The sequence below is a fragment of the Dreissena polymorpha genome, chromosome 1 (assembly GCF_020536995.1).
Source record: "Dreissena polymorpha isolate Duluth1 chromosome 1, UMN_Dpol_1.0, whole genome shotgun sequence".
Taxonomy (NCBI): domain Eukaryota; kingdom Metazoa; phylum Mollusca; class Bivalvia; order Myida; family Dreissenidae; genus Dreissena; species Dreissena polymorpha.
In genome coordinates, this window is record NC_068355.1 from 202,238,546 (window position 1) to 202,261,998 (window position 23,453).

A 23,453-nucleotide genomic window follows, 5' to 3' on the forward strand; every position below is an offset into this window, starting at 1 on the left:
CTTCCGGTTTTAAATCTCGCGAATAGGCACGAGATTGTTGTTTGCATAGTAACCGTCTTAGCAACGTTGCTGTGTGTGTTGAAAAGTACCACAACATCTCATGTAAACATAAGAAGTAGCATTTAATCACACAGTAAACATGGAAGGTTTGCCTTTTCTACCTGGAAACACTTTCTCAGACCCAACGGTATGTTATATGAAATGTATTCACAATATTTTTGTTTATTTAAACGTAATGTAATAATAAAATGATCACTTGTGTGTGAAAGAATTGTTTGGTGCATAGTCCCACTTGCCGATCACGTTAAAGTTACGTTCTGAGGTTTTTCACGATCTGACAGTATCAACACTTTTTTTTGGTAGGTCTAGTGTAATAATTTAGATCTGGAACAAATGTATGGTTACTTCACAATTACCGATAGAGGTATCGTTTTTTTACCATTCAGACCACAGTTGCTAACCGTTGTTCTTTTAATACATCTTGTATTGAAGACATAACTTTAATCAGCAAACCAATGGGCGCATTACTAATGTGCAAATACTGAGCTCAGGCCGGGGATTGAACCCACGACCTCCAGAGTGGAAGTCTGACACATTAACCACGTCGCTAAAGAGCTAGCCCAACAGCAAGGCTGTTGGAAGTGACCTTATTTCACTACACTCCTCCTTCTTTTAATGATTCAAGGCCCAGACACACTTGCTACAGCATGTCTTGCTACCGCATGGCCCTACCAGAAACCATTAAACAGCTCAGATCGACCGACTCCCGCATTCACAGTACCTTTTTACCTCGTCGCCATTAGTGTGAAAATACTGAGCTCAAGTCGGGGATTGAACCCAGGACCTCCAGAGTGGTAGTCCGACACTTTAACCACGTTGCTAAAGAGCTAGCCCAACAGCAAGGCTGTTGGAAGTGACCTTATTTCACTACATTACATTTAACTTCCATGACTAGTGTGCTAGGGCACATTTACAGGAACAAAAGTTGTGCGTCTTTAAACAGTAGCCAACATATTGTCAACCTGGTAGTGCTAGTGGTTGATAATGGAGACTTCATTTGCAGTCTATCAGTTTACTTTTTATGACCCCGAAGGAGGGCATATAGTGATCAGACTGTGTGTCTGTCTGTCTGTCTGTCACACTTTGCGTTTAGGTTTCGAAAAATGCTCATAACTTCTATGTCGCTTTAGATATAGCAATTTCATATTTGGCATGCATGTGTTTATGGACAAGGCCTTTCCATACCCACACAAATTTTGACCCCTGTGATATTGACCTTGAACTTAGGGTCCACGTTTAGGTTTCGAAATCTGCATTAAGGTTTCGAAAAAAGCTCAAAACTTCTATCGAGCGTTTATAGGGGGCATAAGTCATCCTATTGTGACAGCTCTTGTTCTAATGCTTCTTTTTTATACTTTTTTGTTTAAAGGAAATCTCTTCTATATAAATATCCGATCTGGGTGATACTTAGTTTATCCCACATTAGTGTGTGTGGACAACACACACAAATATGGATGTTAATTTAAACATATGAATTAAGCCCCCTTTTCTCTAAGCTCAGCTCATATTTATTTGAGGATTTTTTCTTCTTGTCAGTATGGCTCAAGGTGTTGTTTATCAATCAGAAGAAATGCAACAAATTAAGTGCTTCTAACCCTTCTTATATATTTGGGGCTATATTCTGGTAATCAAAACCGGTAAAACACTTTGTGAATGTTTAAATACCAGTACCTCTCTATTGGTAGTATTTGCAGGGCCATTGTTTCATCATTTTGGTAATGCTGCATTGCCTTTTGGATAGGAAAAAAATGTGTTGCTATGACTAAAATTGGGACAATTTTGTATTTTATTTTTGCGAACAAACTTTATTTTGTGTCTTGTGCAGAAGTTAACAATACTTTATGTAAAAAGCACAGCAATCTGGGTTTTCTGCATTTTAACAAATTAACCCATAGCTGAGATTTCTTTTAGGTTGCTGAGTTTTTATTGTGTGATATCTGAAATATTAAAAAATCAGAGCATTACTAGAGAATATCATTACACATCCCTCTTTAATATTTCAGAGATCTAAATATCACAGGAGTCACTCGTTGAACTATAAAAATGGTTATGCGCTTCCAACACACCCGACTGTAGGCATCGGTGGCGAGCCGTTGATCTACAATCAGCTGTCTGAACAGGAACTTGATGAGTTGGCCAACTTCAACCCCACTCTGACATACGGCCAGGCCAAGCAGGCCCCACCGGAAGATTTTGTGCCGGGTCATGTTGCTTGGGACAAGAAGGTTTGTACCCAAATATTATGTAAAAGATAATTGGTTTAGCTTGAAACTATTGCATCTAACATAGAAATGTTAAACAGATGCAAAAGTTTCATGCTTAACCCTCAATGTTGATTATATATTATTATTAAATATGTTTAATGTAGTAGAATGCTGGAACTTATCCTAAGGGCATAAGTTAAATTGAAATCACAACCCTTGGTATCTAGCCAGACAAATAATAATATCCTTTTCTAATAGAAATATTTTCTGTTCCTTTGTTATTGAACCAAGGCAGTATAATTTATTTTCTTTTACCACAGTGAATATGTTATAAAATATCAAATTTCTAACATTTTTTTATAGATCAATTCCTTATTTTAAGGAATGATAATTAATAATTTCAAAGATTTGTTTCAATCACTGTTGTAGAAATTGTGCAACTTTTATGGGAAAAGTTCTCTTGACATCTGCCAGTAGAGCTAACCAGAACAAACCACAGTGTCTCCCTAAAACATACAAGTGAACTTGAGTACATCATGTTTTTAATGGATCCAATTGAACCAAGGATCTCAGTTGTTTCATTCATCCTTCAAAAACATAAATTTGAAAACCATATTTTTTTGGGTAATGCTTGCTTGAAAAAATTCGTGAATCTGCATGTTTGTTTACATGATTGTAACATGTATGTTTTCAGAAAACTAAATAATGTAGTGAAGCATAAACATAAATCATTTAATAGAAACTTACTGTTGCAGGTGTTACGCTACAATGCCTACTTCAAACAGACTGTCCACGAGTCGAAAGACGAGTATTTCAGAGTCCGCCCAGTGGATATTTTCTACTACCTTGAAGACGACAGCATTGCAGTTATTGAACCCCATGTAGAAAACAGTGGCATGCCTCAAGGTATCATATTTAATAAATAAAATTTTGCCTTGCTCTGGGATAATGGGGTTTACAGGGCCTTTTTTCCTTCTTTTAGGCCCCTTCCCCAAGATAAAGACACCTTCCCCTGAAAGATTTTTTTTTAAATAATGCAATTTTCCCCAAATTTCGATTTGCTTTGGGAAATTTCTTCCCCTTTTTCAGTTTTGTTGTTAATTTGTTTCCCTAAAATGGAAAGCCAGGCCCTTCCCAAATCAAGAAAAAATGCCCTGCAGTGGAAGAAAACAGTGTCTAACAAGATAGCGGTGACAAGCTAGCAATCTGAGGTCCCATGTGTGATTGACACTCTGGACCTGGGGGAAAATTGTTTTATTTTAAAGGAATTTTCAGAGGGGAAGGGGCCTTTCTCTTGGGGGAAGGGACCTAAAAAAGCCCTAAACCGACATGCTTATAATTGCCAAAAAATGCAATAAGTACAACTATATCTATTATAACACAATAATTACAATTGCTTTAAGTATTTTGATCAAGAAATAGCACAGAATCTGTATCCTAGCTTGCTATGGCTACTTCGTTCACTATATTTCAGGCAAGCTGCTGTAAAATCATTTTTATGAATGGGTCATTAATTTTTCTTAATTGGGTGGGTTAAATGACACGACTTCAACAATAAAACATCAGAAAAAGACCAAATTTATATTTTCCCTAAAATCAGAAATCCCCAAATGCTCATGTCATGACAATACAATTATAAAGGATTTTACCCTACAGTCAATATTTGCTAAAAAAGAACCATGGTGCTACAGCCATTATAAGATGTATCTGTTTGCCACACAGGGATTCTTATTATATTTGGAAGCAGCCAGTTTTTCATGATTAAAGCCATATTATCGGAAAATTGGGCTTAAGGCATGTGCGTTAAGTGTCATCCCATGTAAGTCTGTGTAGAACAAACAGACTTATTCAGGCATAACACTTTTTGTTGAGAGTTGGTCTTTTCTGAACCAAAATCTTGTGTAGGCAGAAGTGTTTTCTCTGATAAGCCTATGCAGACAACACAGGTTAATCATGGACAAAACTTTACCCACTTGCATTAAGCCAAGTTTTACCAGAACGGGGCTCATTTTGTGGCCACACTTTGCAGGCAAGCTAATCAAGCGACAGCGCCTGCCTAAGAATGACCAGGGCGACCACTGGCACTGGAAGGACCTCAACAACGGGGTCAACGTCACCTTCTACGGGAAGGTGTTCCATATCGTCAACATGGACCAATTCACTAGCGTAAGTAACTTAGTCTTTATGATAACTAATCTTAGAAAGTGTAACTAAGTCTAAAAGTTTATTAATCTTTTTCTCCAAATTCACCAGGGTAAGGATAACTGAGTATGTATGTTATCTAACCTTTCTCTCCAAAATCACCAGCGTAAGTTACTTAGTCTGTATGTTAATGAATCTTTCTCCCTGAAATCTTCAGCGTGTATTCAACTTTCTCCCCAAATTCACCAGCGTAAATTATGAAGTCTTCATGTGTATTAGACTTTTGGCTTTGGCTGCACGCAATATTCATTAAAAAAGCCACCTTTTTATTATTGAAGTTAAAACGGGTTGAAATTATTTATAATTTTATCTTTGAATGTGTATTTTCTCATTTGGTCTTTGAATTAAAATTCAGTTTTAATTGTTTTCGGTATGTGCAATCAAGATACAAACTACCTACAAATAGCATGTAACACTCACATTATTAGTTATTTATTCTTTACTTCATGAAAATTTGATAGTGGTTTTAGAAAAAGTATTGCAATATATATTTTATTTAAGTATATTTTTTTCACAGTGAATAATATATTGTTTATAATTTTACTTAAACTTATGATCATATTTTTTAATTCTACAAATTAACTTCTATATTTCACTGCATATCAATAAATGATTAATAGCTTAATTTGTATGATCTCATATTAATATATATATATCATCTGTGATCATCAGAATTTCCTGGATAGCGAAGGTATAATCGTAAACCCGAGCGAAGGCCTGCCAACTGACCCCTACATAGAGCGACGCAAGAACGCAGCGGCTCTGAGGACCTTCACCACGCCGTCATCCTTCGACAAACAGAAACAATTCCTTGAGCTTGACAGAAAAGTGCTCCGCTTTTATTGTGTTTGGGATGACCGGGATAACATGTTCGGAGAGATGCGTCCGTTTGTTATACATGTATGTATATCAGTGTTTTTTATGCCCCCGGATTGAATGATTGGGGGTATATTGTTCATTGCCTGTCTGTCTGTCATTGTATGTGTCTGTCATTGTGTGTGTCCCAAAACTTTAACGTAAGTCATAACTTTTGCAATATTCAAGATAGCAACTTAATATTTGGCATGCATGTGTGTCTCATGGAGCTGCACATTTTGAGAAGTGAAAGTTCAAGGTCATCCTTCAAGGTCAAAGGTCAAATATATGGCTTCAAAGCGGCGCAGTGGGGGTCATAGTGTTTCACAAACACAGCTTTTGTTTTCATTTAAAATCGGGTATGGTAATCGGATCCTTTCCCAATGGTAAAAAGTTTTGTTTTTTTCCAAATGGGAGCTACAAATTCCAAATGGAAGAGTAAAAAAAAAATAATTCTTTTTTTAGATCTCAATATTTTGTTCATCTCCCAACCATTTAAGTTCAACCTTTGTAAATATAATACTGGACACACTTGTATCCTCAATTTTTAAGCATTTATTAGCAAAACAACAACAACGCTAATTTCCCAATTTTAGTCAATTAGCGCCGCAAATTTTCTCAATCCGAAGGCGTAGGGACCCAACCCCATTCCCAAAACAGTGAAAAAAACAACTGTATATTGAAGAGGGGTTCATTAAGGTGTTATATTATTTTGTGTGTGCATATTTTTAAAGTTTATACCATGCTGGTGTTATGGTGGGATACATTTTATGCAGTGTCACTGTGAAGAGGGAACAAAAGTGGTCATGTTAAATATACCAACACTTTGTATAAAATAATGTAGCAAGCCTTTTTTGTACATATTTTATAAGTTGATACCATGGGGTGTTATTTCATCCATGCAGGTGTTATGATTTATCGCTGTCGGAGGGGGGGGGGGGGGGCAAATATGGTCATGTTCTCTAAACAAAATGCTGCAAATAGTATCTCATTTGCATTAATGGCCCCATAATTTCCCTTGTTTGGGTTTCATTGCCAGTATTTCCTTGTGGATGACACTCTGGAGGTACGAGAGGTGCACACGGCCAACGACGGTCGCGACCCGTTCCCTGTGTTGATTGGTAGACACAAGGTGCCCAAGGACAGGTACGTACATGTGAGCCTCACTCTGGGAAAACAGGGCTTAAAGCATGTATGGACTGCACATGCTTATCTGGGATGACACTTTAGGCACATGCATTAAGCCCAGTTTTCTATCAGTACGCACAGCATTATCAGGGACAACACTTTTTGTATAACACAGGCAGAATTTTCATTTAAAAGAGAAAAATATACAATAAAATCGAACATTGTCGTACAAGATTAGATTCTGCGGATTGCAAAGGCTTATCTGGAACAAAACTTTAAGCACATGCATTTAGCCCAGTTTTCTATCAGGACAAAGCCCAGTCTGCATAGGCTAATTAGGGACAACTCTTTGCTTTCTTATGCTATGTTTTTCGTTAAAAGGAAGTATCTACTTAACAAGAAACCAGTTAAAGCAAACATTTTCATCCCTGAATAGCCTATTCAAGCCTTGACGACACTTTACACTCATTTATTTATAGCTGTTTTGCTAAAGAAAGACTCATGTGTAATATTCTTTATGCAGGTACAATGTAGACACGTCCTTCCCGGCGGTCGTGATGGAACTCTCGTCTCATGAGATCAAGCAGTACTTCACGCCAAAAGATTTCCGTGTGGGCGACACTGTCATGGTCTATGGTCGTCGCTTCCTCATCTACGACTGCGACAACTTCACGAAGAGTTTCTACTACCACACATTTGGAGTCACAGAGTTCCAGACAGTGGATGTGAAACAGAAGCTGAAAGATCTGCCCAAGATGGTAACTGTCCATTCCCAAGCTAGTCCTTTTCCTGGCCATTTCCGGAAAAATGCAGTTTTGGGATCAGGAATTTTCTTTTGCTAAGAAGTCTACTGATTTGGGAAAAACTAAGTTACCATAATCTTTGTAATACTTCAAACCGAAAAAAAAATCATATGAATTAAAGTTGTATACTTTGTTAGAAATAATTAAAATAAAATTTAGATATTACACTTAGAAATTATACTTGATTTGGAAAAAAAATCAAATTGTTTGTTTTTTTCCAACTGGGAATTTGTGCTACCATTTTGCATTGTGAATTGGTCTGCTAAACAGACCCATAGATACGCCATGAAAAGGCCTGCAAGCTTTCAATCAAATATCTCTGATCAGTCAATAAAATATCTCTGATCAATCAATAAAATATCTCTGATCAGTCAATCAAAAATATCTCTGATCAGTCAATCAAAAATTGCTTTATGGCCTTCATTTTGTAAGAAAAGTTAAAACTAAGCTTTGTCAGACAGATAACCAAATAGGCAGATTGATCGATTTGTGGGATCTGTTGTCAATCAAACTCTGACACGATTTGCTGAATCTTAACACAAAAATAGCTTGACCTTAGCAACATGATTTGCTTTACCTTAGCACCAAGATTTTCTTTACCTTACCAACAAGATTTGCTTGACTTAAGCAACAAGATTTGCTTGACCTTAGCAACAAGATACGCTTTACCTTAGCAACAAGATTTTATTTTACCTTTACAACAAGATTTGCTTGAACATAGAATGATATTCAATCAATCTTATGAAATAATTTTATTGACGTTATTTCATGAATTTCTTGATCTTATGACAATTTTTTATTGATCCTATGAAAAGATTCGATTGATGTTATGACAAGATTGGATTAATCTTATGACAAGATTGAATTGACCTTATGACAAGATTTGAATGGCTCTATGATGAGTTATGATAGGCCGTATTACGATATTGACCTCATGACATAATTTGATTGATCATGTGAAAATATTTGATTTACCTTACAACAATATTTTATCAATCTTACGACGAGATTTTATTGACCTTACTGTAAGATATTCACCTGAAATCAAGATATAATTGACCTTAAATCAAAATTTGATTAACCTTGTGACAAGATTTGATTTACCTTACAATTGATCGAGTCCTTATGAAAATATTAGATTGACCCCAAAGAAGATTTGTTTAACCCTACAAATAGATTATTTTGACCTTTTGTGATTTCATTGATCTTTATGACCAAATTCGATTAACCTTGTAATGATACTGTATTGACCTTAGATGAAATGTAATTGACTTTTTTAAGAAAATCATTTTTGCAAGAACTTAACAAGCCTACACATGTCAACATTTGTCCTTTTTTTTATTCTGTTCAAGTTTTGTTAATGCATTTTTGGAGAACCACCACATATTTCTAGATTTAACACATTGTGGATTTCTTTCTGATTAACAGGAAATCCCACCATTCAATCAGTTTGGATCCCTGGAAGACTCTCTGCAGAGTTGTCTGTCCCTGATTCCCCAGCCCCCGAAGAAAGACTTCATTAAGATGCTGGAGAATGACCACAGGGTTCTACGATTTGAGGGCATGATGGTGCGTGCATCTTTTTTGTGCTCAACATAATTAACATCTTTAGCTGAAAAGAGAAAGAAATTTAATTTACATGTAATTAGTCTGAGCTCAACTTTCCCATCTGAATAGAGTCTGTAAATAATGATTTTGTAAATATTATTTTGTAAATATTACTCATGACTAAAATATTAATACTTATTATTACTAATATCCCATGTCATGGAGTGAGAGGAGATGGTCAGATTGCACAGGCTGATCAGGGTCATCACTTTCTGCTTAAACTGGACGTTTGCGAAGAAGAGACTTCCTTAAAATGAAAAATACTATACAAACCCAAATTGTGGTCCCTGATGGGACTGCTTATCTGGAAAGACAAATAAAGTACATGCATTAATTCCAGTTTTCCGAGAACGAGACTCAATGTTAAAGGTGTTGTAGAAAGCTCAATATTGGAAAGTAAGTCCTAAAATATAAACGAAGCACTAAGTTTTTTGCTATATTTTTTAAAGGATTCTGTTAGACCTGAGGACAAGGGTCGCAGGTTCATCATTTCATATCGACTAGCAGACGACATGATGACAATCTACGAGCCCCCGGTCAGGAATTCTGGAATCATTGGTGGAAAATTCCTTGAACGTACCCGTGTTGCGAAACCCAACTGCCCACCTGACCAGCCAGTTTTCTACGGGCCCCAGGATTTCTACATCGGGGCGGTCATTGAAGTTTTCCGCCATCGTTTCGTGATAACAAATGCTGATGAATACGTCCTCAAATTCATGGAAGAGCACAAAGATCAGTTCCCAAGTAAGTTTTTGTAACGTTTCTGTTTATTTTAGCTCGATTCCATCGAACCCCTAGGAATTATTTAAGGGCTCTGGAGTCTGTTTGTTGGGTAGAACCAGTATGAAGTGTCTTTGGGGGAGATCTAAAAAATTCTTCCACAGTGGGGATCAAACCTGTTACCTCCAGGTTGCTAGGCGGACACCATATCCACTATGCAATGGCAACCTCATGAGTAATTAAGTTTATATACTGTATGAAACTAATACCCATCAATTGCAGTGCCTATTTATTTCTTTATGTTGTTGGATTGAAACAATTTATTTTAGCTTGATGGCACCAAAAGCCAAAGGCTAATTAACAAACTATTGAGTCCTTTTTCTGGGACCTTTTGATTGCTGGGCAGACATATCCACTGCACCTATGCAAATTGAATCAAGTAGTGGCAATAAAAGTAGCTTGTTGATAATATTATGCACATATTAATTTGTTCGAAGTGTAGCAATATTAATCATCATTTTAACTGATGACTCTATGTCATGTGTTATATTATTTATATGAGCCTGGCTCTGTAAAAACAGTTAAATGCATGTGCATAAAGTCAGGTTACATATTAGCCAGTGCAGTCTGCACAGGCTAATCAGTAATGACACTTTCCTCCTCCAGTTTATTTTGCTAAGAAGATACCTCAATTAAGGGAAAAATACCATAAAAGCAGAAAGTATTGTCCTTGATTAGCCAGTGCAGATTGCACAGGCTAATCAGGGACGACACTTCACTCACATGCATTAAGCCCTCTTTTCCCAGAGCGAGGCTTAAATATTTAAAATTATATATGAAATGTTTGATTACTGTTACCAGGCAGCACTGTTGAGTCCTTGAGACAGAGGTTAGCTGAGGGATCACTCATGCGTGAAACAGTGAAAGGCGCACCAATGAAAGTGAAGAGAACGTAAGTTAACAAGAATTTAAATGGGTTTTTATTTAGTTTTCCTGTAGTATTAAATATTTTAGGGATGAACAGAGAAATATTAATGTTTTGGAATATTTTGTGAAGATAATGGGATTTGAGAAAAGAGAGGTGTTTTTTAAAAGAAAGTTTGATAAATAATGTGTGCTTTTAAATTATTTATGGTATTAATGTGTTGCAATAATAATGTGTTAAAAAATGTTTCGCAACTTTTTATTTTGAATTGTGTTTAATAAAAACTGGTTACTTTATAACTACAAATGAGAACTGTAGATTGTTAAAAAAGTTAGAATTATTATGCCACCTTCAAATAAGTAGGGCTATTTTTTGCTATGATATTGTTAAATTTATTAATGGCACTTAATAAAATTCTTTCCACTTTGTACTTAACTTTTAATCATTTCCAAGCTAAATTCTTTAAAAATACGTTAAAATTTTTGAATAAAAAATATTTAAAATTAATTTTACAGTGAGGGAGACCTAGCCACCTTAGTGCAACAAGTTCGTGCTCAGCTGAAGAAAATCGCGATCACAGACAAAACGCGAGTCGACGAGATGTTTTTGCGCTACAACAGCAACAGGACTGGCGCCATCGACGCACTGAACATGCGGGATCTGTGCCGACGTCTACAGCTGCCTGCGGATGATGATGTCATTAATGCTGTATGTAGTCCCATAGCTTTCTATGTCCCAGTCATTTACAGACTACGCATTCCTCCGTTTGTATGAGAATAACCCAATTTTACTTGTTTCATACAAGATAAGTAATGCTTCCTACAAAGCTTCTATACTTGAATTGATGATGTCCTTGAACACTGTGAAGATTGATGATGTCCTTGAACACTATCAAGACTGATGATGTCCTTGAACACTTTTAAGACTGATGATGTCCTTGAACACTTTTAAGACTGATGATGTCCTGAAACACTATCAAGATTGATGATGTCCTTGAACAATTTCAAGATTGATGATGTCCTTAAACACTATCAAGATTGATGATGTCCTTGAACACTATCAAGACTGATGATGTCCTTAAACACTATCAAGATTGATGATGTCCTTGAACAATTTCAAGATTGATGATGTCCTTGAACACTATCAAGATTGATGATGTCCTTGAACACTATTAAGACTGATGATGTCCTTAATCACTATAAAGATTGATGATATCCTTGAACACTATCAAGATTGATGATGTCCTTGAACACTATTAAGACTGATGATGTCCTTGATCACTATCAAGATTGATGATGTCCTTGAACACTATCAAGATTGATGATGTCCTTGAACACTATCAAGGCAGCCAAATAACAATGAATTCATTTATATCTTTCATTGTTAATTTCAAAATGACGCATTTTGTCTAATCTCAATACTACTTGCTACAAAAGCTTAATACTTGCATGCATATAATCTATGAACACTGTCAATACACCCACATCACCTGACCACATTTTGACTTCGAGAATGACCTACTTTAGGACTTATTCAGGAGGAAGACAATTATTGGTAAACCTAAATTGAGCGTTTCTTAACTTCAATACTTCTTTCTTAACAGCTTCGAAACTTCCATTTTACTCTTGGAAAACAAACATCTCACAAAACTTTATTTGACCTTGACCTAATTTTGGACTTGCATTGAATCAAATGGGCCAATGAATTAATATTGACATGGCTTCCACCATGCATTTCTTGAACCCAGCTTCTTGTCTACACCATTATGTGAATGTAACATATATGACCTGTGAACTTGGGAATTTTAGTACTATTGGCTTTAAATTGGAAAAAAGGTATTATTATTCATGCCAGAATTTCAGGCCAAATTTAGACATGTCATGAAAACTGGAAAGACATTTTAGTTTGTTACGGGACACCATACAATTACTTTATTTCAACTCCATAAAGTGCGCTTACAGCAAAGACGTTCTTTTTTAAAAAAGAAAATTAGAGCTTTAATTGACATTATACACATGTTAAAAACATTTATTACAATCAATATTCACCACTTTACCGAAGTTATCAATATAATTATGGAGACAGAAGGACAAACATCCAAAGAGCAGAACAGTCTTGCCAAAATCTTTACATTGAGATATTATGGAAGTATGGGATGATGCATATTTTTGTTTTCCTTTCAGCTTGTTGCAGAATGCACAGACAACCCTGAAGGGAAGATAAGCCTGGAGGATTTTAGAAGATTTGTGGAAAGTTCATGAATCATCTCCCTTGAAAAGACTTTTTATTTTTACAATTTACAAATAATGTTTTTTCCTCAGAATATGTATTAAAATGTATGCTTGATATAAAAGAAAAGCTGATCTGGTTGTTTTATTATTGAAGATTATTAAAGCTTTGTGAAGCTTTAATACAAAAACAATTAGACAAAATGTTATTAATGTGTACTAGGGTTTTAATTAAACAAACTTTAACTCTAAACCTTACATTGCAATGCATCAAGAAATCCTGTTAAATGGTAAAATAACTTAATTTGGGGACTTTGATTTGCAACATTACTGCCAGATGCATTTGTTGTTTTATTGCATTATATTCCGGGACTGTGTGTCTCCATACATGACTTTTTGTATTTTATTTGCTTTGTTAATTTCAAAACATAATGAAAATATTTTTCTCGCATCTTTATAAAAAGGACCATAAAGTTGTGTGTACTTGTACATTTTGAATGTGCTTTATTTCAAAATAATATAAGGTAATTTAAAACCAATATTTGTTATGTTGTGAGTACTGGTGAATTGATGTAGCTATGAAGCATGTCATGATTGAAAAACATGTTTGTATGTAAAATACATACTATGTAGCGGTATGTATGAATATTCAAATTAGTGGGATTTTATATAAATTGATCCACTAAACGAACATGTAAGGAACACATGCATACCTAAATAATTTTGTTTGATACTTTTTTTCAGAGTATATAGTATTAATACCATAGTTACTACAGGTTATTTTAAAAAACAAGTAAATGCGATAATATGCTACAACAATAACACATTTATACGTTATTTTTTTTTTGCTAATTTGTGAGTTGAATGTTTTTCACTAAAATATAATTTATAAAACTTTATGATATTCTGTGATATTAAATGAGTAAACGATTGAGTGTGACTGGTTTTAAATGATAAAAATATAATTATACTGGATTCAACCTAGATATCAGTCTGTAAGTATGTCAGTCCATAGATACAAACTCTGTCTTAGTACTCCTACACTTTTCAACCAACGTCATAAAAACATAAATGCATTTTTTCTTATGATATGACATCCTGATTGAGCAATTGTTTTTTATACTAAGCTAATTTTTGCTTCATTAATGCGCCAATTGTATGCCTTTGAAGGAGTGCATATACTTTTTGCAACATGCGTATGAGTGTATGGGTCGGTTGGTGTGTGCCGGGCATCTAGATTTCAATTCTGTTCTGTAACTCTCCATTCCTTGGGGTACTTTTATATAACCTCCAGTTATAATTCCCCATGACAAGACACTGTGTCGAAATCAACCTCCATGCTCAATGGTCAAAGGTAAAGGTCATCAATTCAAGGTCAAAGTTCATGAATTTCAGTTTACAATCTTTAGAACAGGCTCTCTATAATCTAGGGTTTAGTCTTTAGATCAGGCTCCCTAGCATCTAGGGTTTAATCTTTGAAATATGCTCTCTAGAATCTAGGGTTCAGTGTTTTGAACAGGCTCTCTAGCATTTAGGGTTTAATCTCTAGAACAGGTTCTCTAGAATCTAGTGTTTAGTCTTTAGAACATGCTCTCTGGAATCTAGGGTTTAATATTAAGAACAGGCTCCTTAGAGGATATGTGGTGGAGAAAGCTGAAAGCTCGGAACCCGGAGTTCTCCTTGCGAAGCCCTGAAGCAACTGCAGCAAACAGCACACGGCCATGACATGTAATGCACTAACAGAAAAAAAGTCGCGTACATACATGTTTGGGTGGCTTTGTAACTTGATTACCCATAAATACGAATTAGAAATTGTGGTGTTAATTGTAATTGTCTTTAGCTTGAAAACACAAATCTTCAACTTGTTTTCGATACCTCAGGGGCTTCATAGACGTTCATATCCACAGGCGTACTGCATTAAGCAAGGCATCGTAACTATATAGTTACCCAATTTATTATGCCACGACAGCGCTTTTACGTTGGAGACGCTGACATGATATTTTAAAGTGTTATCGGATACCCATCCGATAACAGTTTTAAGCTCCGCCCATCAATATCCGTTTTAAAACTCCGCCCATATTTGGTTTACTCAATGAATTTTTTTAGCGTTCTATGTTTTAGCCCCGCCCATTCTGAGAACTACTTTTTTGTAGGCGTGGTATGTCGCTTCTTTAATTTAAATGGAAACAAACAGCGATTCATATTTTATTCAGAAGTTAGAACATGAATAAACAAGAAGTTGTTTTTTAAACAAAACTAACACCTTATTAAGTATATATATATATATATATATATATATATATATATATATATATATATATATAGGGAAATATAAATTAAATGAGCATTAATCAATGGAAAAAAATTAAACAAATACAAATGTGCACCGCTACCATTCACTGGCTGCAGATGAACACAATGTAAAACAGTAATGATAAACATTTAAAACGTAACACAAATATACTTAACACGTTTTAAATAAAATATGACAGATTTGATCAAGTTAAAGAAGAATTTATGACAAATATTCACTAAACATCTCGTCAAAGATTATATATAAAAAAAATTAACTAATACTTTACAAATGCTTCCTTGTTTGTGTCATTCTTATAAAATGCAAGGCAAACAGATGAATAGCATACACAATGAATTGACATTGACAAAGTAAAATAATTAATACTTGATTGAGATGCTTTGCTGATGCCTGACATGCCTAATAATACATGACAATTTCAATTTTTAAATGTCTAAAATCAAACTTTCACAAAAAATGATTCTATCTCCACAACCAAACAGGAAATTTGTGTAGTCAACCTGAAAATAAAATAAAGAATCCTTAAGAAAAAAAAATATCATCAAACATTCATTGCATAACTGCTATAACCCTTTCAGTGCTGGAACCGAATTTTGAAGGCCTTTGCAAACAGTTTGGATCCAGATGAGACGCCACATTTTGTTTGCTATTCTGATAGTAATCTTTAAAAAAAATTAAGAAAATGCTTATTTTACAAATTCAGCAGACGACATTTTAGCAGACAAATTTCCCAGCATGCAAATGGTAAAAAAATAAAAATCCAGATATATAATTTGTATTAAAATTTAAACTTTATAAATATAGTTACATATAGATTTATAACATGTTCAGATAAAACAATTACATAAATACTTTCAAAAATAAATTTGTCGACAAAAAGTATTACCTTTCCGACAAATTAATTAGATGGGTTGATGTGAAGCTGTGCCGGCATGTAGTTGGGGGGGGGGGGAATATCTCGAGTTGGTTGAGAGGCAGAGAAAGACTCGGACAAGTGCAACTGACGAGGGTAGAACTGTGCCGCCAAGAATTTTGGTAGATATCATCACCCATGGAATGTGTTGTCGCAACTTTCTGCCATTAAAAGAAAAACATTTCATATTATAATAAAATAAAACAAATCCAACAGGAGATAACATTTCAAAATAGAGTGTTTTAATAACATTTTTATGGCACAACTTGAACAAATTACAACTTTAATAGACACAATATTATTAATACAAAATGAAAATGTATAAACTCCACTTTATATAAAAATAATTTAGAATTTCTTTTAACTTAAAATATTTTTATTATGGACTCGGGGCTTTTTTTGCTTATTAAGGGAATAGGTGTTTGTTTTCCTAATTTGAGAAATTTGCGAGTCAAATTTTCACAATTTAAAGAAGTTCGCGACTCAAATTTTCACAATTTAAAAAAAGTTTGCAACTCATTTTTTCACAATGTTGATCTGTGGGCGACACAATTTTGAACAGTTTTCGACACATGTTTTCAAAAAAGTTGCACAGCGCGCAACTCATTTGTTCACAGTTTTCAACAGTGATTTTTTTATGAACAGTGCGTGACTCAATTTGTTCACAATTTTGAACAGTGTGCAACTCATTTTTTAAAATTGTGTACAGTGCATGACTCATTTTTCCACCATGTTGAATTAACAGTGCGCGACTCATTTTTTTCCAAATTTTGAACAGTGCGCGACTCATTTTAACAAATTTTGAACAGTGCGCAACTTATGTGTTTTCACAATTTGAAGAGTTTGTGACTTATTTTTTGTAATTTTGAATGAACAGTGCCCCACAAAATTGTCCCCCATTTTTGAACAGTGCGCAAATGATTGTTCCAAATTTTGTACAGCGCGTGACATGATTTTTTCACAATTTTGAGCAGTGCGCAACTCATTTTTCCACAATTTTTGAATGAACAGTGCATGACTTATTATTTTGCAAAAATTTGAACAGTGAGCAACTCATTTTACAAATTGTGTACAGCGCGTGACTCATTCTTTTCAAAATTTAATTTATGACAAGTGTGGGACTAATTTTTCCACAATTTTGAAAACAGAATGAACAGTGGGCAACTAATGTTTCCCACAATTTTGAACAGTGCGCGACTCATTTTTTCAAATTTTGGTACAGTGCATGTCTCATTTTTTCACAATTTCGAACAGTTTGCAACTCATTTTTCCACAATTTTGAATAAACAGTTCGCGACAGTAGAACAACTGGCACTGATCATTGGTTCATCAGCATGAGAATGGGTGTAAAAAAATGGCACAAATAATGACACATGTGTGTTTAAGCATGTATACATAACAAATTCAATGAAACTTACCAACCACTCAGCCAGGAAACATATGGTGAAGAAGCTGATTATGCAGATCAGTGGTCAAACTGGCAGTCAACTTATGTATGGATTTCCCAATTATTAACCTCAGCAATCTCCAAACACAAACATGTTCATTTATTGTCAGTCAAACACCAATTAATCCATCATATCACCCTGACAGTCTCAAAACACGATGCAAAACCAAAGCATTTTCGTTTCGTCTAACACACAGCTGGTAACGTCGCTGAATATTGCACAAAAGCAGCTTCATTATGAAGTTCCAGCGACTCGAAATACACAAGTAGTCGAGTTCCCCACCCACTTTGACTTCGCACGTGAAGGCTTGTTTTTTGGGGAAAACTGTTAACATCTCACAACTAAACGTATATTACGGAGATGGACAAGTTGAAAAATAAATCACTCTTATCACTTCCAAATTGCGCACTACGTTAAAATCCCGTTCCATTTGATTATTGTATTTATTGTTTGAAATGTTCACTCTACACATTCGCTTTGAAAATAGCGGTTGGTGTGTACACTCTTGGAAGTACATGTCGAATGTGTTATGTGTTAAAAAATATTGGTATTGTGTTTTTAGTGCAGAAATTGTTCTTTTAAGTTTCGATTTCTCGCTTCAATTTTTGTATTATGTGCGTTTAAATTTGATTGTTTGTTGCTTATTTTCGAACTATTTTTTATGTGTAAATATATATGCATAGACGCTAGCGGATGTAATCAGGTTGCTACTAATTTGCATATTTATTACCGTATCTACATCAATGAATTTAGCGGTTGTTTGTTTTGTGAATATTTTCTTATTTACTTTAAAATGTGGCATAATAAATAGAATATATGGTTGGTGACTTTTGATATCATGTGATATAAGACTCGTCCGATATGGCGTGTGAAAAGGCTCGGCAAGCCTCGCCTTTTCCTACGCCATATCAGACTCGTCTTATATCACATGATATCAAAAGTCACCAACCATATATTCTCTATATAAACCCGATAAATAGTGGGAAAATAAATTTATCATAGCATGCTGGTGTAGTATGGCGACCACCAATCGAACTGGTATGCACAGGGAGCAGAGATCATACCCGGGTCGCTGAGCTTGCAAGCGCGTGTAGCAACCACTGGTCGATAACGTAATAGTATAAGTAATTTTACATACTAGTATAATCATTAGATTAATTCATTTCAATATAGACCAAATATTGACAGACATAAATAGAACAGATAATAATTTGCATTATTGACTTATTTTTTTTAATAGTATAAAACATATAATATATGGTCATTTACACTGACATATCTCACTGTCCGACTCAATATCAATACTGTCCGACTCACTCTCGAACTGGAGTAGCTGTGTACAGCTACACATATAGGCGAAATCTAAAACGTTTTGCCTGCAAAAACCGTCGAAACGCGTAGCGGGAATACTAGGCTGGGTACCAGTATGGAGAAACCTGACAGTTCTAAATATAGCTCAAATCCTTCCATTGTGTACACACCGGTCTTACTGACCTGTGTACTAACGCGCAAGGAATTGTGGGTAGCACTTCTTTTTCAAGTGAAAAGTAAAAGCGAAAGTAAGTCAAATAATCGTGCTTCTGAAAATCGCTATCAGTCTTAATAGAGATTCAAAATCTCATTTAAACATACTAAATAACATTTCTTTAAACACCATTCCATTTTAAACACATATTTAACACCGTTTTTCTCATTATAGAAAAATCTTCATTCCTACGCGGATCTATTTTGGCGGAAGCACAAATCCCCAAATCAGGGAGAATGTGATGCGTCCTAGCATAGAGGTGACACTAACGAAGTGACGTCGCCATCTATGTATAGAATGCAAATCCTTCGAAACTGAAACACTGTCCGACTCACGATCACTTTACCCCATATTAACATGCAGCTTCATCCACAGGAACAAAGCCTTATAATAACAGGTAGTCCTATTTATGACAAGAAACCCATTTACAAACAGTATGACACATATCACATGTACTACACATGAAGATGCCATAAATCGCTTTTAAGAAAATAAAAGAATATATAGGACAAACTGACTGACAGACAGATAGAGTGACAGACAAACAGTTGCACACAGAGTGACATACATACCTACAGACACACATACACAGTGACAGACAGACAAATAGACTGACAGACAGATAGAGTGACAGACAAACAGAGTTGCACACAAACAGACAGAGTGACATACATACATTCATATACAGACATACACATAGGAACAGTTAAATATGGAGAAAATGCACGTTTACCTTTACCGACGCTAACATTTGTGTGAGTATTATAGCTTGAACTATAGGTTAATATTTTAGCTTAATATGTTTAACTTGTTAATATTCTGAGACTGTTTAATGTACATTTTTAATATTACTGTTACTGCAGTAAAATTATTAAAATAATAAAATCAAAATGATTTTGCATGCCAATGTAGTTTCATTAGTCTAAACATATTTATTTTAAGTGCACCATATCCGATACGCCACGGCAACCTTAATACAATCTAATACGAAATGCGGAATTTATTGTTTATATAGAACAAGGTGTTCTTATTTAGTCCCCTTCAAATGTGTACCCCTAGGAAATGGAAAATTTTCAAGGTTAATTTCTTTTAAATCGTAACCTTTTTCCCAAATTAAAAATTAACATATGGCTGTATTGATGGTTATGTGATATTGCTGTAGCAGTTTTGATGGTGATGTGATATTGATGTGGCAGTATTGATGGTGATGTGATTTTGTTGTGGTGGTATTGATGGTGTTGTGCTTTTGATCTGGCAGTGTTGATGGTGATGTGATAGTGATGAGGCGGTGATGATGGTGATGTGATATTGATGTGTCGGTATTGCTGGTGATTTATATCACGAATGCTGACCGCAAGGATGAGTCTTCGACCAGAGGTGGGTCAATATCACGGTCAAAATAAGGTCAAGATATATGGGTGTATTGAGAGTTTTCATTGATAACATCCTTGCAATTTTCAAAGCTGTGTAGTCCAAGCAATCTTAAAGTAGGTTCATGTAAAGGTCAAAATGAGGTCAGGTTGATTCGTGTGTTCATAGTGTACACACAACATCAAAGCCATTATCGTATCTCTGTAGTAAGCAATATCGTTGTTATAACAAACGTACCCTTTGTGTTAAATGTGTATGGAACAATGAACGAACAAACGGACAAACGAACAAACGGACGGACGGAACACTCACTATATGCATCTTGGGGACAAAAACAGGTTTTTGGAATGTGTATACTTTAAATATATAAATGTGTGTAGACTCAATTTGGTATTTCGCTTCTGATCAACGGAAATAACCACTGGTGAGGAGCGTCAAACAGATCTTGAAAACGGAAGGGCATACTCTGTACATGACAGATAGCTTAGTGCTGCTTTTAAGTGCCGGAAGGGCATACTCTGTACATGACAGATGGCTTAGTGCTGCTTTTAAGTGCCGGAAGGGCATACTCTGTACATGACAGATAGCTTAGTGCTGCTTTTAAGTGCCGGAAGGGCATACTCTGTAAATGACAGATGGCTTAGTGCTGCTTTTAACGGAAGGGCATACTCTGTACATGACAGATGGCTTAGTGCTGCTTTTAAGGGCATACTCTGTACATGACAGATGGCTTAGTGCTGCTTTTAAGGGCATACTCTGTACATGACAGATGGCTTAGTGCTGCTTTTAAGTGCATGAAGGGCATACTCTGTACATGACAGATGGCTTAGTGCTGCTTTTAAGTGCATACTCGGTACATGACAGATGGCTTAGTGCTGCTTTTAAGGGCATACTCTGTACATGACAGATGGCTTAGTGCTGCTTTTAAGTGCATACTCTGTACATGACAGATGGCTTAGTGCTGCTTTTAAGTGCATCGATATGACAGATGGCTTAGTGCTGCTTTTAAGTACATCGATATGACAGATGGCTTAGTGCTGCTTTAAGTGCATCGATATGACAGATGTCTTAGTGCTGCTTTTAAGTGCATCGATATGACAGATGGCTTAGTGCTGCTTTTAAGTGCATCGATGGGCATACTCTGTACATGACAGATGGCTTAGTGCTGCTTTTAAGTGCATCGATGGGCATACTCTGTACATGACAGATGGCTTAGTGCTGCTTTTAAGTGCATACTCTGTACATGACAGATGGCTTAGTGCTGCTTTTAAGTGCATCGATATGACAGATGGCTTAGTGCTGCTTTTAAGTGCATCGATATGACAGATGGCTTAGTGCTGCTTTTAAATGCATCGATATGACAGATGGCTTAGTGCTGCTTTTAAGTGCATCGATATGACAGATGGCTTAGTGCTGCTTTTAAGTGCATCGATATGACAGATGGCTTAGTGCTGCTTTTAAGTGCATCGATATGACAGATGGCTTAGTGCTGCTTTTAAGTGCATCGATGGGCATACTCTGTACATGACAGATGGCTTAGTGCTGCCTTTATGTGCAGCATACTCTGTACATGACAGATAGCTTAGTGTTGCTTTTAAGTGCATCGATGCTCATGCATTCAATAACAACCAATTTACATTTTAAGCGAAAAAAAACTTAAAATATCACATACTTGTTTACAATAATGTCCTGTTATTATTCATATGATTATTGTGTCCATTTGTATACAATCATTACAAATCTTGACGGGAAAACACAAGTTCTCCTCAGTTTTCCTGCCACAGTAATGCTTAAAAGAAACCCTTACTAAGGCAAATCGTATAACCAGATTATTACTAATGGTTGTTTTCGATTTTTCCCGGCAGGGATTTCTTTTAAATTAGTTGCATTAAAACAAATACAAACTTATAAGAATCCTTTTCAACATTTGTGATGTTGGCATTTCACCCATCTATAAAATAGGACCTTCATCATACATTATTTTTACGAAACAAAACATGCATATTAAAACGATTTACAAACTTAAATTTAATAAACATACGACGTGGCAAAACATAAAACGCAAAGTAAACGAACATATTCAAAATGCTAATATTAGTCAGTTAGCGATATTAGACTATTAGTTATATTTGCAAAAATTAAAATACAAATATTTAAAAAGTAATGCTAAGGTCATTCAAATTAGATTATGCGTTTAGCGTCCCAGTGATGTTCACAAACCGTGCAATAAGACAGAACAATATTTAAGTCGACAAAAGCTTATTCGAGTTAAAGGTGCAAGCTGGAGCAAATGTTTCCTTACAACAGTTGTATAAATCTGCATCAGCATATTGTGTATATTGAACTGAATCATATTAATTATGTACATTGACAAAACATTTCACATTTTTTGTACAAATATGTTACAAATAATGCCTTTCCTCTTTAACTTTAAATGCAATATACGTTTCAAATTGTCAAAATGGTTGTTTATTTCTTTGAACATCCCAAACATGTCAGTCCAATGAAACATAAAATCACATCAGACTTTCCTTATAAATAAGCTACCATATTTCATGAACGCTGTTAATACGCTACAACAGTTATATGCTGTTATAATTATACTTTCTAAAAGTTGCAATTGATGTCATATATTCGTCTACCGTTATGGTCAATTGGATAGAAAACACGTTTGTAAGTAAGCTGGGCATGTATTCACGAAGTTAAAGTTTGAAAAGGAGTATGCTTTTAATTTGTTGCTTTTGGTAAAAAAACACTCATTTGTACACCTCTGATATTTTTAGAGTAATGATGGTTAGTAGATATGATCTCAGCCTAGTGATATGTTGGTCTCGTGTTATAACACTCTCATAGCGGGATCTTACAGTTCGATTTTCTCTATGGCAGCGCTCTTCTGCAAAGGCATTTGGTAACGGCTCCCCGAAAACGGACTCGAGCGTGTCTCAATATGCCTTCAAACTTGACTATGCATGTTTACAATTTACATATATTTGTCAAGCTGTTTCAATGCAACTACAATTTGGTCATTAAAGAAATTACCAGATGATGGACAAAATATGACATTTAAGATATATAGTATGGAGTGACATAGTATCTTACATGAAGTCAATGTTTAGGTGGTAAACAGAAAATGCATAGGAAAATCATAT

At 35.2% G+C, this 23,453-nt stretch overlaps 1 protein-coding gene and 1 long non-coding RNA gene across 2 annotated transcripts; one reads left to right on the forward strand and one right to left on the reverse strand.

Annotated features, from left to right (window-relative positions):
• The first annotated feature begins 19 nt into the window (after positions 1-19).
• LOC127864611 (EF-hand domain-containing protein 1-like) lies at positions 20-13,272 on the forward strand. The gene is made up of 12 exons (XM_052404390.1): positions 20-187; positions 2,064-2,285; positions 3,020-3,170; positions 4,294-4,430; positions 5,139-5,366; positions 6,361-6,467; positions 6,973-7,207; positions 8,681-8,821; positions 9,310-9,604; positions 10,442-10,532; positions 11,021-11,213; positions 12,689-13,272. The coding sequence occupies exons 1-12, from the start codon at positions 140-142 to the stop codon at positions 12,764-12,766; spliced, it is 1,926 nt and encodes a 641-aa protein (XP_052260350.1). The 5' UTR covers positions 20-139; the 3' UTR covers positions 12,767-13,272.
• Positions 13,273-15,037: 1,765 nt separating this feature from the next.
• Positions 15,038-17,906, reverse strand: LOC127864644 (uncharacterized). Its single transcript, XR_008042171.1, has 3 exons — positions 17,379-17,906; positions 15,934-16,121; positions 15,038-15,547 (listed from the first exon to the last, which is right to left on the reverse strand). It is a non-coding gene; the product is annotated as an uncharacterized LOC127864644 (long non-coding RNA).
• Positions 17,907-23,453: the final 5,547 nt, after the last annotated feature.